Below are 18,741 nucleotides of genomic sequence, written 5' to 3' on the forward strand. Positions count from 1 at the left end.
TCATGGACAGGCAAGAGGTCGTGGGCAAGAGCAGGGCAGCGTGGTCTGGTTCCGAGCAGGGAGGTCGTGGATCGGGGAGAGCAGTCAGGAATCCGGATGGGTATCGAGTGACAAGGCACGATCACGGAGGACAGGGGAGTCATGGAAGGTTAGCGACGTTCTGGCAAAGGTTCCTCGGGTCCGCTGGTCTTTATGCCGCTCCCCCTCGTCAAGTCCAGGTGCGTTGATCATTGATTGCTTGCAGGCTTGTTGCTGTGTGGGCGTGTTGTGCTCAGCACGAGCAGAGGCGTGTCTGAGCATGCTGCCAGCAGAGGGGTTAGCAGAGGTGCCTGCAGCTCCAGCTGCAGAGGAAACGTGGGTTCGACTCCGCATCATGACAGTACCCCCCCCCCCCCCCCCCCCTTATGCGAGGCCCCCGACGAGCGCCGGGGAGCATCAGGATTGGCACGGTAGAAATCCTCTAGAAGTGAGGGATCGGCAAGGTAGGAGGCTGGCACCCAAGATCTGTCTTCAGGTCCATATCCCTCCCAGTCGACCAGATAAACGAGCCCCCTACCTTGTCGACGGACCCTGAGGATTTCCTTAACCGTCCAAACCTGATCTCCGTTAGACAAGAACCTAGAGGGTGGGGGGGCAGGGACAGGAGGGGACAGAGCGCTCTCCGCTACCGGTTTAATCTGAGACACATGGACAACTGGATGTCGCTTGACCGAGGGTGGGAGAGCCAATTTAACAGATACAGGATTTATGATCGACATGATGGAGAATGGACCAACATAACGTGGAGCCAATTTCCTTGATGGTACCTGGAGACTGAGGTCCTTAGTGAGAAGCATCACTTGTTGTCCAGGTTTATAGGATGGGGCTGGAATGCGATGACGGTTTGCGTTGCGACACATCTTCTCGGATGCCCTTTCCAAAGCTGCACGAGCGGCTCTCCACACCCTCTGACACCGTCTAATATGAGCCCTTGTTGAGGGCACAGCGATTTCCAGTTTCTGCCGGGGAAACAAGGGGGGTTGATAACCCAATGAGCACTCAAATGGAGACATACCGGTAGCGGAGCTCTTCAAGGAGTTATAGGAAAACTCCACCCAAGGCAGAACTTGCTCCAGGATGTGGGTTGATGACTGGCGACACAGCGGAGCATGGTCTCCAAGCTTTGATTCGCCCTCTCAGCCTGCCCGTTGCTTTGGGGATGGTATCCCAATGTGAGGCTGACCGAGGCCCCGATTCCTTTGCAGAAGGCTCTCCAGATTTGTGACGTAAACTGAGGGCCACGGTCAGAGACGATATCCACCGGGATACCATGTTGCTTGACGACGTGTAGAGTGAGGAGATCAGAAGTCTCTGAGGCAGAAGGTAACTTGCGCAGCGGAATGAAGTGGGCTGCCTTGGAAAAACAGTCAACAATAGTTAAGATGGTGGTGTTACCTCTAGAGGCTGGAAATCCTGTGACGAAATCCAGGGCAATGTGTGACCAAGGACGGGCAGGAATGGAGAGAGGGTGAAGGAGACCAGCGGGAGGCCTGTGTGACATCTTGCTACGGGCACAAGTAGAACAAGCAGTGATGAACTCATGAGTGTCCTTGGCCATGGATGGCCACCAAAAACGTCTTCGCAGCAGTGATAGAGTTCGTTGAAAACCTGGATGGCAAGAGAACAGGCTGGAGTGCCCCCAATCCAAGATTCTGGGCCGTAGCTCCCGATGGACAAATAGTTTGTTGGGTGGTCCACCTCCTGGTCCTGGATTGGAGCGCAGCGCAGATTTTACCAGGTCCTCCACCTTCCAGGTTACCATTCCCACAATGCGAGTGGGAGGAAGAATGGGTTCCGCTACTGATGGACAAGTGGGCTCTCTTACGAATAAACGGGATAGAGCGTCAGCCTTAGTGTTCTTGGATCCTGGCCTGAAAGAGAGCACGTAATTGAAGCGGGAAAAATACTGCTGCCACCTTGCCTGGCGATTGTTGATTCTTTTGGCAGCTCGGATGTGCAGAAGGTTGCTGTGGTCAGTCAGGATCTGGAACTGGTGTCTAGCCCCTTCCAGCCAGTGTCTCCATTCCACCAGGGCCTCGTGGACCGCCAATAATTCTCTATTCCCAGCATCGTAGTTTTGTTCGGCCTGAGTCAGGCGTCTAGAAAAGAAGGCAACAGGATGAATTAATTTGTCATTCTTGGATCTTTGAGAGAGAATAGCCCCAATCCCTGAGTCCGAGGCGTCCACCTCCACCAAGAAGGCAGTGTCCAAGTCAGGGTGGACCAGAATGGGGGCCGAAACAAAACGCTCCTTTAATTCCTCGAAGGCCTTCCTAGCTAAAAGAGTCCATACAAAAGGCACGTTAGTTGACGTGAGAGAATGGAGCGGTGCCGCAACCCTACTGAAGTCCTGGATGAATCGTCGGTAGAAGCCGGCGAAGCCGAGGAACCTCCGAAGTTCCGTCTTCGTGGTTGGTTGCGGCCACTTCACCACGGCCTCCACCTTCTTCGGGTCTGGTCTTATGTGACCCCTTTCGACCACAAATCCCAGGAACTTCACTGAAGAGGAGTGGAAGCAGCATTTTTCTGCCTTAACAAATAGGCAATTCTCCAAAAGATGTTGCAGGACACGTCGAACATGTTGCTGGTGATCAGAGAGGTTACGGGAGAAAATCAAGATATCGTCAAGGTACACAACCACGAATTGATCCAGCATGTCCCGGAGGATGTCGTTAACAAGTGCTTGAAAAACTGCAGGTGCGTTAGTAAGTCCAAAAGGCATTACCCGGTACTCGTAATGCCCCATATGGGTGTTGAAAGCCGTTTTCCACTCGTCTCCCTCTCTGATTCGTACCAGGTGATAGGCATTACGAAGATCCAGTTTGGTGAAGATGGTTGCAGGTGCCAAGGACTCAAAAGAAGAGTTGAGTAGCGGAAGGGGGTACTTGTTTTTGATGGTAATGTTGTTAAGATGACGGTAATCAATTCAGGGTCGAAGGGACCCGTCCTTCTTGGCCACGAAAAAGAATCCCGCCGCCAGTGGAGACTTGGACGGGGTAATGATGCCCGAGGCAAGGCCCTCTGTAATGTATTTCCTCATTGCTTCCTTCTCTGGAAGAGACAAATTGTAAAGGCGGCTAGACGGCAGGGTAGCGTTAGGAAGTAGTTCAATGGCACAGTCGTAGGGTCTATGAGGGGGTAGTCCCAGAGCACGTACCTTGCTGAAGACCTCGGCTAGGTCATGGTAGCAAGCAGGAACCATGGATAGATCGGCCTGGGGAGTCGGGGTAGTGGAGTGGTGGACCGGAGGAGACGCTGACCCCAGACAATTGGCCATGCAGGGTGTGCTCCAGGCTAGGATTCTGCCGGAAGTCCAGGAAATATGGGGATTGTGGTGACGAAGCCAAGATCTTCCAAGCACAAGTGGGGCTACTGGAGCTTCCAGCACCCATAGGCTGATGGTCTCCTTGTGGTTACCAGAAATGGTCATGGAAAGGGGCTCTGTGCGGTACTTGATGGGGCCCAATGGCCGTCCATCCAGGGCCTGTGCTGACAGCGTTTTGTCCAGGGAGATCAGGGGAATGCCCATCTGCCGGGCGAATGTGTAGTCCAAAAGACTTTCGTCAGCTCCAGAGTCCACAAATGCCTGTACTTGAATGCTCCTCTTGTCCCAGGCCAGAATAGCGGGTAGCAGTATGTCGGGGTTTTCTTCATTACGGGGGAATAAAGTATGGCTCACCAGGACTGCCATAGATGTACTAGGGGAGCGGTCTGGGTCCACTTCTGCCTTGAAGGTAGGCAGAGTTTGGCTCCTAGAGGCAGCTCTCTGGTCTCGCTCTGCTGCTCGCTCACAAAGTCTTAGGTCAAATTGGAGGGCCAGTTTGATGAGATCTCTGCAGGACGTGGGTCTGTCCCTCAGTAGACCGTCCTTGATTTCCTCAGAAAGACCGCGACGGAATGCGCTTTGGAGCGCCCGGTCACCCCAACCGCTGTCTGCCGCCAAAGTCCGGAACTCTAAGGTGTAAGCTGCCACGGAGCGGGATCCCTGCGAGATGGAGTGCAGACGTCCGGCCGCGTCCCCCCCATCCTTGGGGTGATCAAAAACAGCCCGAAATTCAGCACGGAAGGCAGAATAGTCGGAGTTAAGCCCAACGGTCCTGTCGACTGCAGCTGTAGCCCACTTGAGAGCCGGACCGGAAAGTAAGGAAAAAATAAATGCTATTCTGGCGCCGTCGGAGGAATAACGGGAGGGCTGGTGAGGGAAAATGAGGTCACATTGAACCAAAAACCCTCTACAAAGTTCAAAGTCCCCTTCAAAGGGTTTAGGGCTGGCAATTCTGGGCTCACGTGCAAAAATGCTGTTTTCGGGTCCAAGGACTGGAGAAGCACGAGGAGGTACCACCGGTCCAGGACTGGCCCCGGGGCACATGTTGTCCAGCCTGGAATATAGTCTGGTGAAGGCTCTCTCTAGATGATCCTCAAGGGCAGTAAACCGAACCTGATGTTCGCTAACAACGGAGCTAAGGATAGCTAGGTCGGAAGATTTGGCTATCTGGGCCTGGGGCTTGCCGTTGTCGCCTGGTTCCGACATGTTGTTGGCCAGAACGTACTGTTATGTATCAGAGAAGGGAAGGAGGAGACAACCAGGGCAGGACTGCGGTTTTCAAGGTTTATTTTAAACCTTTGATGAATACGTGGCGTGTGTATGCTACTCAAAGTGAATGAGTGTTGACTATGTGTAATATTAATAATGTAAATGTTAACATGAGTTGTTGTCAGCAAATGTTGGTTGTATCTTTCGTCGTTATCCAAAGGGGCAAGGCGAAGAGGCAGTTCATGGACAGGCAAGAGCAGGGCAGCGTGGTCTGGTTCCGAGCAGGGAGGTCGTGGATCGGGGAGAGCAGTCAGGAATCCGGATGGGTATCGAGTGACAAGGCACGATCACGGAGGACAGGGGAGTCATGGAAGGTTAGCGACGTTCTGGCAAAGGTTCCTCGGGTCCGCTGGTCTTTATGCCGCTCCCCCTCGTCAAGTCCAGGTGCGTTGATCATTGATTGCTTGCAGGCTTGTTGCTGTGTGGGCGTGTTGTGCTCAGGACGAGCAGAGGCGTGTCTGAGCATGCTGCCAGCAGAGGGGTTAGCAGAGGTGCCTGCAGCTCCAGCTGCAGAGGAAACGTGGGTTCGACTCCGCGTCATGACATCCACACCACAAAATAATAACAGTAAGTATGATTCATGCTGATATTGTATAGGATCAATATCGGTATCGGCTAATACTCAAAGCTCCAATATCGTTATATCTTATCGGAAGAGAAAATCTTGTATTGGGACCTCACAATAAATAGTTGTGTTGTATTTTTTTATACATACAAAGTCCTTACACAGAGCTCGACTTCTTCTCACACTTGAATGACATTGAAGAATGCATACAGTTAATGGTTTAAGGACGGCAATATTATGACTCGTCTTAATTGTTTTTTTTTCCCAATGGGGGCATTTATTTTTGTATAAGAACGCATTGGGGGTCAAACAGTGTCTTGGAACAGGTTTGCGTTCTACCTTTAAAGTTCGACTGTAACAATGATAGAAATAACCAGTCCCTGGGTCAAGCTGTGTCTATCTATCTATCTATCTATCTATCTATCTATCTATCTATCTATCTATCTATCTATCTATCTATCTATCTATCTATCTATCTATCTATCTATCTATCTATCTATCTATCTATCTTGAGGTATGAAGACGGCCTAGGTGTGTCTGCGAGGACCTATTGATGTGTTTTGCGTGTGTTCATATCATCCATCACATTAGTGCACATTTGTGGTGGCGGTGCTGGGGGGACTCATCTCTCACCCCCGCTGGTGCTCAATCTGGAGGAAGAACTATCCGCTGTGCCTGCAGCATCCTGCAGCCCTGCAGCTACTGTTGGACCTGACTGCATAGGAGTATAGCACCGAGCTAAACATAAACCATGCATAATGTACAGTCCTTCCAGGAGGTCCTAATAGATATTGCAAGCAGAATAATCAACAGTTGTTCCTTGCTCTAAAAGAAGTATGTACATTCTATCTATTTGAGTTTATTTTGGATAACGTTTATGAATAGAGACAACATTTTGTTTATAAGCTTATCCAACACACTTCTTCGCCTCCAAAGATCTGGCTAGTCTCTCACCGTGCTGCTTGCCCCCAGCCTGTACAATTCATGTGGCATTGTGTTTATTGTGCAAACGCAGAGTGCAAGAGCCCATGTTAGGTAAGAACAGGCTGTGGCGTCAAGCACCCTAGCTAGCTCGGCCTGACAGAGGAGAACTTAAGCCCTGCACTGCTGAGCTGCTGGGAACAAGTAGCCTGCACGCAGGTGCCACAACACTGCCAGGAATCAGTGTGCAATTATTTCCCCCGTCCAAAAGCCTTTTGATAAAGATGATTTCAATGGCAGGTAGCAAGAGAGCGTTGTCTGTTTATTTGTGCAGACAGCTGCGTCTTGGATCATCAATATGTACTTACAGTGAAGCAGGGAACACAACTAGAGACAGGTGTGTGTGGCTCCAGCAAATTGTGTTAAAGTGGAGAATCTGTCAGAAAACTTCAATACTTGACAGCAAGACAGTAAAGAAACTTCAACCTGGCAGCTCTTATTTTAAAAGGGCTTGGTGTTACATTAAAGTAATAATGGAATATAGGTGATATTGGACATTAACTATTACATTAACTAATTGCATTAATTATCATTATTAATTTGCGTTGCTTTGATCACGTTAAAGCCGCTTTTGAATAATTAAAAAGCAAGAAAATAGTTCATAGCACACGAGAGGCACAGCACTGCCGTAAATAGAGCCCTCACGGTTGATTGAGCACAAAGTCATCCAATCAAAGAGCTTAGATTTGGTGGGTGTTGGTGACGTATGACGTTCAGCCAATAGAGTCGCTCCGGTGGGTGTCGACCTCTATCAGCCTCATCACCATCTCTACCATGCCCGTGGCGGAGGGATACCATATAAACAAGTCGCCATCACTTTTTTAAAGGACAGAGTGGTACAAACTCCCAGGCTGTGGGGAGTCAACTGAGCGGTCATTTCGGATTGGAATCTTGCAAAATATAGCCTCTCACCCCACAGAAGGACAACAACCGCCTGGATCATAAAGAAACAACGTCGACGTAATTGTTTGTTTTTTTACTTATGTGGAACGAAAAACCCTGCACTTTGAAAACCTAAAGCGGAAGCCTGCAATTGCAAGAGGACGTGCTGTAATTTTCCATGTAAGTACACGTCGAAAACATTCCCATATTTGATAACTTGAATTGATATAAGTATGTATTTGGCTTCGTGCGTTTTCAGGCGGTGACACACTGCTATTAAATGTTAGTCACGTACTATTTGTCGAATGCAACGTCTATGCTATTGCTAGCCGGAACAACCAGTACCAGAAGAACGTGAGTTTATATCAATTTGACGTTCGTTTTTATTGTTGTTGTCATTGTCAGCACCTTTTTTTAAAAAAACAATTTTTTTACTCGGTAAAGCCCCCAAGCCAATAATGATAAGCTACACTTGAGCAGAATTACCAGATAAACCAAGCTAGCTCCACTTGGCTTTCACGCCCCTCACAGCAAGCTGTCCAGCTAATGCTAGTCATGGCAATTTCGTCAGAGATGATGACTATAAAGTACATGTATGTTGTATAAATGGCCTCCAAATGTGTCAGGAGTTTTTTTTAATTTATTTTTTTAGTCGTGGTTGGACTTTGGATGTTGATTATGTAACAGCGTGTTAAGCCTGGGTAGTCCTCATATGCATATACTGTATAACGCTCCACCTCGACGCGCAAGCTCGGGCGTTTGGTCCGAACATGTCCTGAAAAGGCGTGTGGTTTATTGACATTTTCCGTTAGTCCGGAGAGGTCACCCATTGGTGTCTTTATCTGTCACACAAGGCCCCTGAGGAACACACTGCTGACAACGTTTGTGACTCAGTGGCTTGCGTTTATTAATAGCAGGTTGATATGGTCGAGCTGAAATAAGCAACTTACTGTTTCATATTAAAGACGAGGAGGAACTATCTTCCTCTACAATTTCAATCACAACTTCATGTACTAATGCAGTAAACCCCCCGTTTATCGCTGACCATAGTGAATTAAGTAATTAGGGCTGTCAAAAGATTAAAATATTCATCCATCCATCCATTTTCTACCGCTTGTCCCTTTCGGGGTCGCAGAGGGTCGCTGGAACCTATCCCAGCTGCATTCGGGCGGTAGGCGGGGTACACCCTGGTCAATCATTGTTAATTTGAAATAAATCGTGCTTAAACACAAATAGATATAACATATCATAGGACGGGCGATAAAACAACATCAATATGTAGCCAGGTGGGGGGGAAAAAAATTGAATTTTACAATGTAGTTCCCGAGAGGACTCCACTAGGGGTCAGTGTGGCATCTGTGGTGTGTTTGCAAAGGGGTAAGACCAACCTGACTCTCGCCAGATCCTTGTAGTTCGCTGAGCTCCACACAAAGATCTGGGCTCGAGGGCAATGCAAACTCCTTCAAGATAGCAAAAAATAATGAACCAATCAGGATCGCCGGGCGGGATTTCATAGATGTGACGTAGCGCCGAAGCGACTGTTTGATTCAAACAACAATGGCGGCACGCAGCGAGGAGTCGTGTGCTGACATTGATTCTGCTATTGCAACTGTTTTGTCGAATCTATAGAATATTAATTATTTAAAAGATGAACCCAGAACTTTTCGCTCTGTCGTTATTCATTATGTCGGCTGTTCTGTTTTGGATTTCCCAGTGTCGCTCTCATCAGCATCATGGGTTGATTTGGATGCAAGTGGTTGAAGTAGCACGTCATTCAAGATAACGGACAAGTGGTTTATCCAATCACATACAGTGATTTTTTTTTACACGGCCCCGCGTTCTGAAATACATCTCCTATTGAGAAGTCCCAGATCCTTGTGTGGAGCTCAACGAATTACAAGGATCTGGCGTGAGTCAGGTTAGAGTAAGACAGTGAAGAAGCCAGAGTTGGATGAGAGCCAAGAAAAATGAAGTTGTGTGTTTGAGCGAACTTGTAGCGTTGGGAGAAACGTGTGTACTTTTGTTGCTACTTCATAGGTAATTCAGGAGATTTTGGACAAACGAGGGAAAAAAGACACTGCAGTTATTTTATTTGATTGTGTCATACCGAAGTTAAATATAATTTACTTCTGATAGTTTCAGAACATAAGGTGTTTTGTTTAAAGGAAACACCTCCTTTGTAACTTGTGGGAATACCCCGACCTATACCTTTTTTATTTTTTTATTTATATAGGGTTCAACTACCAATATTTACCTTTCAGAATAAAGAACACCACAAGTAGTTTTGTGTCCTGTGCTTGATAACGATTTTGTTGGGCAACAAATATATATCGGGGTAGACAGTTAATCAATATCAATATAAAATGTGTTTGATCTAAATATATATTTTAGGCGGAAGAAACTGGAAGTTATGAATCCTAGTTTGTTACATGAACAAAGGTACACGTGCCCAGCAAAACAGGAAGTGATTGAGCAATGGGAGGGACACGCTAACAGCCAGGCAACAGTGTCAGCTACCACATTTGGTCGCGCCCTCTCCTTGTCTCGCTGTTGATTCTCTGCATGGAATACGAAGAGAAACTGTGATATATCAACTCAATTAGGGATGTGCGTATCGATCCTGTGGTATCGATATATCGATACTCACACGCTACTCATTTGGCATCACTTTTCTGAAAAAAGTATCGATAAAAACCAAAAAACGGCGTGTGGGGGGTGCAAGTATCACTTTCAGGTGTTTTTGATGACTTACTTAACTTACTATGTGCTGGGACACCCCTGTACCTGGCAGAGTATAGAGCTGGCCCAGTCACGTCACAGGAGACAGCGAATGAGCGTCGTCAACGTGCAACACACACACAGCCAGCCGACAGCGATGCAGCCAGGCATATCCAGTGTCAGGCATTGTTTATTTTATTTTTTTACTGAATATTTTTGTTTAGATGATTATCCTAAATTCAAATAATTTCCACACAGGGTAATTTACTGTTAGTTGAAAATTGCTTGAGTATTTAAAACAAGATAAGAAAGAGATACAATTTGGAGATTCTTCATCTTTGCATTACAGTTTTATTTTTTTCCAAGAAAATCTTGAAATATGATTGAATGTGATTTTGGTTTTAATCTGTAACATGATTTCTTACATTTCGAAAACATTAGCCTATTTCATTAATTGCTAATTATATCACAAACTTTAAAAAATAACTGCAGCTTCTTGCGATTCGGATTTGACAGTTAATTGGAAAGCCCTAATATCTAATATCTAATTATTATTATATATAATATATAATTATTATTATATATAATATTTAAATTTTTTTTCATATTTATGTTATTTATTTTAATTTTACTTTCATTATATATTGACCATAATACATGTGGTATAAATGGTCTGTATTTGTCTTGTGATTTGTCTTAAATAATAATAGTAATAATATTATAATATACACTTCAAATGTCTTGGTCTAACTGGCAGCTTCCCAAACTATGTGGTGTAGTGTTCAATAGCTTATACACTACTGTCATCTAAACTACAACTACCTTCAAATCTACTCTACAGCAGAAGCTAAAAATTAATGCGAAGGAAGTGTTGACAAAACTGAAAAAGTCAACCTGGACAGTTTGGAAGTATTAGTTTTTTTACATTTTTTAAATTGACTCTAGTCAGACCAATGTGGTCTGCAAATTATGCAAAGAGCTTGTCCCCACAAAGATCAGTAATACAACAAATTTACCTTACCACCTTAGCTTTGCTCATCCTACCAATCTATCAAAAACCTTATCCACTAATTAATGGCACCTTTGATAAGTTGTAAATGGTATTACTGCATTTATTGGCAGGCTTAGATAAGTCTCATAAAAATACAAATTATCGATATTGATCAATATAAGAAACTTAAATTGTGATACAGTTGTCAAACATATCACACAGCCCTAATTTTCCATCATTAAAAAGTGTACCGAGACAGATATATTAAGTTTTTAATACCATGACGGGACAATCAGATTGCTTTGAGGAAATGTTTTATTTGTTTTAAACATTATGATTTTGTAAACAGCTCAACACAAAAAGAAAATAAACACACTTTAAATGACTAGAAAATTCCCACAGAAATGTTGATGGGTCGGTCGATGCCGGCATACTTTTAAAATGGTTAAAGTATCCAAATCTATGATTTTTAGGTTTAAACATACACAATTAGCTAAAAAGAAAGCATAAAACATTGGCATGTTATAGTAAGAGATGTTAGCATACTTTCAAGAAGGTGTCATGGGTCAAACTCTAAGGTTTTTAGGTTTAAACATACAACATTGGCTAATAAGCTAACACAAACATTAGCATGCTAACATTAACATGACATTGGACAAGTTAGTGTACTTCTAAGATAGTGCTAAATATTAGAATACAGTATTTTAAGGTGTAAACATACACAATTAGCTGAATTGCTAGCATAAAACGTTAGCATGCTAATATAAGAGATGTTAGCGTACTTCCAAGATGGCGTCAAGTATCAAAATTCATGATTTTTGGATCTAAACATACACAATTGGCCTAAAACCTTACAAAAATGTTAGCGTGTTTACGTTAACACAACGCACATTAACTGTTGGCATACTTGCTTGACAGCACCAAGTATCAAAAACCATGTTTTTTTTTTTTTAATGAGATGGCCATCTTGTTTGCCCACTGAACTTATAGTTACGCCGCTGTACAAATACTAGACTGAGGAACACCTGAGAGGGGCTGCCTGATGATTTCAAGGGAGGTCATCTATTTGGCTGCAGATGGTGGAGACTATTTGACAAGTGCGTGAACAAAATGAGATATTAAAGGCCTACTGAAACCCACTACTACCGACCACGCAGTCTGATAGTTTATACATCAATGATGAAATCTTAACATTGCAACACATGCCAATACGGCCGGGTTAACTTATAAAGTGACATTTAAAACTTCCTGGGAAATATCCGGCTGAAACGTCGCGGTATGATGACGTATGCGCGTGACGAAGTCAGAGTAACGGAAGTTATGGTACCCTTAGAATCCTATACAAAAAGCTCTGTTTTCATTTCATAATTCCACAGTATTCTGGACATCTTTTGCAATTTGTTTAATGAACAATGACGGCTGCAAAGAAGACAGTTGTAGGTGGGATCGGTGTATTAGCAGCGGACTACAGCAACACAACCAGGAGGACTTTGTTGGAGCGCTAGCCGCCGACCTCACCTTGACTTCCTACGTCTCCAAACGCATCGGGTGAAGTCCTTCGTCCTTCTACCGATCGCTGGAACGCAGGTGAGCACGGGTGTTGATGAGTAGATGAGGGCTGGCTGGCGTAGGTGGAGAGCTAATGTTTTTAGCATAGCTCTGTGAGGTCCCGTTGCTAAGTTAGCTTCAATGGCGTCGTTAGCACAGCATTGTTAACCTTCGCCAGCCTGGAAAGCATTAACCGTGTATTTACATGTCCACGGTTTAATAGTATTGTTGATTTTCTATCTATCCTTCCAGTCAGGGGTTTATTTTTTTGTTTCTATATGCAGTTAAAGCATGATGCTATCACATTAGCTCGTAGCTAAAGCATTTCGCCGATGTATTGTCGTGGAGATAAAAGGCACTGAATGTCCATTTCGTGTTCTCGACTCTCATTTTCAAGAGGATATAGTATCTGAGGTGGTTTAAAATACAAATCCGTGATCCACAATAAAAAAAGGAGAGTGTGGAATCCAATGAGCCAGCTTGTACCTAAGTTACGGTCAGAGCGAAAAAAGATACGTCCATCACTGTCTCTCAAGTCCTTCACTGTAACGTTCCTCATCTACGAATCTTTCATCCTCGCTCAAATTAATGGGGTAATCATCACTTTCTCTGTCCGAATCTCTCTCGTTCCATTGTAAACAATGGGGAATTGTGAGTAATACTAGCTCCTGTGACGTCACGCTACTTCCGGTACAGGCAAGGCTTTTTTTTATCAGCGAGCAAAAGTTGCGAACTTTATCGTCGATTTTCTCTACTAAATCCTTTCAGCAAAAATATGGCAATATCGCAAAATGATCAAGTATGACACATAGAATGGATCTGCTATTCCCGTTTAAATTTTAAAAAATAATTTCAGTAGGCCTTTAAGCACCGAGCTATTTGAAAGTATAGCCGAGCTATGTGAAAGTATGGCTGAGCTAGAAGAAGAGGTAATCTTGCTCTAATTCATCTTAAGGCAATTACCAATTAAATTGGCCAAGGGGTACCTGTTAAATGGGCCCAGAACAAGGATTTTCTTGAAACGTGTTGCCATGTTAACATGAAATCTTCCAAAACTGAAGTTCCACTGTAGCTTTTCAGCAGGCCCATAATATAATAACTGAAGTCAAAGTAATAATTAGATTGCAACAGTCAGTCCAAAAAATAAATAAATAAATAAATAAAAAAGCCTGCAGTGTGTCGGTGTCTTGCCAGATTGTGTTTTGTAGGAATACTGAATTGGTATTACTGCTGTAGTAGCACTTGCATTTAGAGGAGAGGCGATACACAATGTCTAGATACCATTTTCACACACTAACACATCATGTAGATTGTTACGATCATGGTTTGATTGTCAAATATGTTTGGTAATGTAATATGTGATATTTCTACCTGAATAAATGTTTCTGATATTCTATACATTACATGTTATACAAGTTAATGGTAGTCATATCTCTGCATGACAATGTTTTAACCTTCTCTATTTATTATTAAAATGTAATATTCAGCCTGCTTAACGTTCTATAATTGCAGACTATCAATCAGAAGAAGTTATCAAATAATATACACTTTATTTAAATCTGTCAGAAAACATGTATTTAAATTGAAATATCACAGATTACATTACAAAACATCTGACAAAGCATGATCGTAATGTAAGACAATTTGTCATTTTGTTATAGTAGTTAGACCGGATGTGACGTGTAGCCCTATTTTTGTGAAGCCGCAAGTGTGTGATTGGTATGAGGAGAGATGTTTTGATGACCTGTAAGTCTGATAAATGTCTCTAAACGTCTTGCCTACTGTTTTTCTTTTTTGATAAGCTTTTATTCCATCTTACTAAAGCAGTCGAAATAACAATCTCCATTATGTTAGCAATGCACTCAACTGTAATCCAAACACTGCAGTAAAGCTCCACCTCTCTGCAAGTGGCAAAGTGCGGCAGAATTATTTCGCTCCAGTGATTTCTTCTAATGGCGATCAAAGATAAAATAGTCTTGTCTTGTCTGTAGAACGACTTGCCATGGCTTTGGACCTGGGATTTCCATACTGTACCCTTTTCATTGTACATTTCTGTTTGCTATTTTCGAGCTTGTGGCTCAACAGTAACTGAACACTATTATGTTTCCCATGCTACAGAATGAACCGAGGATCAAAAAGGAGTCTGAATATTTTCTTGGTCCGAGCTTAAAATACCTGTTTATGACCTTAATGTGTTTTTTTAAAAACATTATGAAAGCTTTCTACACATAAAATAACACCTACATATTAATCTTTACTTTAATATAATATTGTAATGCTGAATGTTAGAGCCTGAGGCAATAAGGGGCCACAATACTGAAAAGTGCGCTTTGACTGGTTTGCTGTAGTATTGATATTTTTACTTAATTTGGTCATTTAAATGCTTGAAAATGCCTATTTGAGCCCAAATATACGAATAATATTGTAAAATAAAAATCTGCGATAGAATTAAGCGGCTAAATTGGGAGCGCATAGTGCCAAGAAACAACGGTACTGTTCACTACTAGATATTTTTATCATTTAATATTAGGAATAGGCATTTGTTTGAATTTCATCCAATAGCAATTACTTAAGATTTAAAAAAAAGAATGAAAAAAAAGAGCGCCTGTTAAACTTGAGACCTGAACACCTGCTCCTAATAAAAATAAACAAAATACTTACAGCTTAATACACTGCCTGGCAGGTACAAAACTTTACCTTACTAGCCTATATAAATCAACTATTTATAAATGAATGGACCCTAAAGGCTGGGAATGACTTGGCACATCATTTCTTGATCACATTGAACTTGTTCACAGTACGTAAAGCCCACTTTTGCAATTGCTTCTCTGTCAATTTCATGTCAATGTGTGGAATAAAAGTGACTGACATAAATTAGTTTAAACTCCAATAACAATAATCGCCTGTCTTCGATTTGCCATTGTTTACTTGTCACAAAGGAAGCGAGCAAGCTAAATAGTTGTCTCACCGATTTGAAAACACTGTCCTGAGTGTTTCGGAAGAGAATTACATGTTGCGCACTCATTCCTGAAGAAAAGCTTCTGTATAAAATGATAAAGACGGTGTTGGAGGAAATGCCGTGACTACGCAAAAGCAGGATATCTCGTTAGACACCATTTAGAATTGATTAAGACACACATTTGCTGTGTCATCTGCAGTGTTACTGTCCAGAGTTGCAATATAATCATGATATTGTATTGATGATGGGTGATATGGACTAGTGCACAAACATTTCCACGCTGTCTTTCCGCTTTTTAATATTGCGCTGGGCAGTTTTTAAGATGTTCGTCTTCTGAAACTGATGAATGATTTTCCATGACTATAGAATGTGTATTTGGCAAGCTGCTCACTGCAGTTTTAGGGCTGCAGCAATGGATTATTTTCCTAAGTCATCTATCAATTGGTTTGTTCGATTTAATCATATTTTAGGTAAAGCTGTTGAAATAAATATTTTTTTGCCTGCCACAACCTTCATTCTTTTTTTTCTTAATAAATGCACATAGTCGACATTGAAATGTAACTTCAAATGTGTGCATTAATGAAAAAAAAACATGAAAAACAACTCAACTGTTCAGATCATATCACCCTCGCTCTCATGCGCACATTATTGCAGCGGCTGTGTGGCAACTATGCCCTCATATTTTAGTACCTGGCACACAATGCGATCCCTCTTTGATACATTTTTATTGGTAACTAATTCAACGATTAATCGAAGCAGTGGAATATCAATCTAATATCGTTTTTTAATTGATTTAGTCTATTAATTGTTGCAGTCCTAAACAGTTTAATAATTGGTTGCCAGGTGAAACATGCTCACTCATTCAGTAATGATCCAATAGGATGTTCTTACATATTCGTGTATTTTAACTACAGGTGGTAACCTTTTTTTATTTTTTATTTTTTTTGGTCATGTCAACATGAATCCAGACTAGTACATTAAATGCAAACATTGTGAAAGTAATACAATGCTGCTTGTGTGCTACTTTTTTATTTATTTTATTTTTATTTTTTTAGCCCAGGTATTCTCACTCTATTAGTCTTCTGTTGGTCTGTAGGGTTGAAATCAAGGGTTGAGAGCCTCTTTTTGGATGTTCTGCACACCTGTTTCTATGCCAGTGTGGTGTGGCTTTGACACATTTTATGGTATCAAAGGTCTGCGTGTGTCTGTTTGTTCTTCAATTTAGTAAAGGCCAAACCAACAATGCCTCTGATGGGTCCAGTGAAGAAGTGCACTCAATTCTGCCTCACTTGCTTCATAACTCGATTGCCCAAGATTCTGTTTATTAATTATGGACTCGTTCTCTGCTCTCGTTTCAGGGTCCAAAACCTCATCCCGTTTCAGGAAGGATATTCATTTGAGCCACGACAACCCAATCTTCACTGAATACTGCTGCCTTGGTGGCTTTTGCAGTTTTGCCTGGGGCAATAACTACTCCTGAAAGAAGAATCTACTAGTCACTGAAGCAGCTATGCAGCTTGAAATTCAAGTAGCACTCAACTTTATTATTTCCTATTTATACAACAAACTCCCCCGACGACGTGTGAATATCTTTGGCGAAGAGCTCGAGAGCCAGCTGAGGAAAAAATATGAAGGCCACTGGTATCCAGATAAGCCATACAAGGGTTCGGGGTACAGGTGCATCCACGTAGGGGAGAAAGTGGATCCTGTGGTGGAGAAGGCAGCCAAAGAGAGCGGGCTGGACATTGAAGATGTCCGGAATAACCTCCCTCAGGACCTTAGCGTGTGGATTGATCCGTTTGAGGTTTCTTACCAGATCGGAGAGAAGGGACCGGTCAAGGTGCTATATGTGGATGATAACGGTGAGAATGGCTCAGAACTGGACAAAGAGATCAAGAACAGTTTTAATCCTGAGGCCCAAGTCTTTATGCCAATCACTGAGCCCGTCGGGCCTTCCTCGGAATCCAGCTCCCCTTCCCCACCTTTTGGGCAGTCGGCTGCCGTCAGCCCCTCGTTCATGCCACGTTCCACCCAGCCTCTGACCTTCACCACTGCCACCTTTGCCGCCACCAAATTCGGATCCACCAAGATGAAGAGCGGCGGCCGCAGCAACAACGCCCCAGGCGGCAGTAGCAACAAGGTGGCTCGCTCGTCCCCCGTCAGCCACCTGGGTCTGAATGTCAACACCCTCCTTAAGCAGAAAGCCATTTCCACCTCCATGCACTCACTGTACGGGCTGGGCCTGGGGCAGCAGCAGCAGAAGGCCTCTGCTCTCTCCCCCAACGCCAAGGAGTTTGTGTTCCCCAACCTCCAGGGTCAGACCAGCCCCGGAGCTGTGTTCCCCAGCGAAGGTTCCCTGGGGCTTGGACCTGCACCGTACAACAATGCCTTTGACGTGTTCGCGGCCTACGGAAGCCTCAACGACAAGTCACTCACGGACGGCCTCAACTTCGGTCTGAGCAACATGCAGTATTCTAACCAGCAATTCCAGCCTGTCATGGCAAACTAAACTCATCACAAAGATGTTTATTTATGAATGACGGTGGCTTGGGAGAAGACAACATAATGCACACTCTAGAACCTGATAGCGTCTGGTCCATCAAGCGCATGTGCCCAAGGGTGTTTTTTTTTTGTTTTTTTTACTGGAACCCCTTGAGTTTGTTTCTATCAAAAGCTTGTACAAACACATCCAAGCTTGGTAAACTTCGATTCATCATGCATTGTTTTCTTTTTGCCAACCAAGCACAATTTTTTTTTTTTTTTTTTTTTTTTTTTTTACTGACTTGAAAGAAATACTAAAACGTTGGAGAAAAAAAGAAAAAAAAGTTTTGGCCTCTTACAGTATTTTACAGGTGGTAAGACAAGGCTAATTTTTTTAATGAATTGGCACTAAGTGGGGTTACTTGGTCTTTTTCTAATGGTATAATTTAATTTAGTACAGAGTTTGTAAGATACCAGAGTATATATTGTTTCTATGACATGGTGTTGCATTTATATCTTTTTACTACTCCAGTGATCTGTGATGGCTGCAGCAGCTTTTCCTTATTTTTCTTTTTTTAAAAGATAATTGTTGAATAAATCCATCTTTAAAAAAAAAAAAAAAAGTACATCAGATATTCTAAAGATTGTGTACAGAGTATTCCTTTAGTGGTGAAACTCAAGTGTAGGAATATTTGCTATTTCTGAAAGATGAATTGTATTTTCTGTTAAGAGGTTAAAGATTTTGCTATACTATGGACAACAAATGTAATCGTATGAATATTAATTTTTGTACCTACATTGTGCAATACTTGATATAAAAAAAAAAAAAATACGGCATAACAAAGTATTTTGAGTCAGTGTCTTACATGTCAAGAGGGACTGAAATAGTTTATATTGTTAAGTTTGTATTAAATGCTTAAAAATGATATGCTTGTCTTTATTTTTTTTTAATTTCATATTTGCACCCTGGTCTTTTTAATAAA

General features: G+C 42.9%; 1 protein-coding gene across 2 annotated transcripts; it reads left to right on the forward strand.

Moving 5' to 3' along the window:
• The first annotated feature begins 6,987 nt into the window (after positions 1–6,987).
• LOC133655355 (protein Tob1-like) lies at positions 6,988–18,381 on the forward strand. Of its 2 annotated transcripts, none has more exons than XM_062055418.1 (2): positions 6,988–7,241; positions 16,636–18,381. In XM_062055418.1, exon 2 carries the CDS (start codon positions 16,788–16,790, stop codon positions 17,784–17,786), a length of 999 nt encoding a protein of 332 aa, XP_061911402.1. In that variant the 5' UTR covers positions 6,988–7,241; positions 16,636–16,787; the 3' UTR covers positions 17,787–18,381. The 2 variants fall into 2 exon arrangements, with proteins under 2 accessions (XP_061911402.1, XP_061911403.1); XM_062055419.1 differs by lacking the exon at positions 6,988–7,241 and adding an exon at positions 12,177–12,357.
• Positions 18,382–18,741: the final 360 nt, after the last annotated feature.

This window comes from Entelurus aequoreus, linkage group LG08 (genome assembly GCF_033978785.1).
Source record: "Entelurus aequoreus isolate RoL-2023_Sb linkage group LG08, RoL_Eaeq_v1.1, whole genome shotgun sequence".
NCBI lineage: Eukaryota > Metazoa > Chordata > Actinopteri > Syngnathiformes > Syngnathidae > Entelurus > Entelurus aequoreus.

Coding starts and splice junctions, on each gene's coding strand:
- LOC133655355 (XM_062055418.1), top strand. CDS start 16,788: ATGCAGCTTGAAATTCAAGTAGCACTCAACTTTATTATTTCCTATTTA.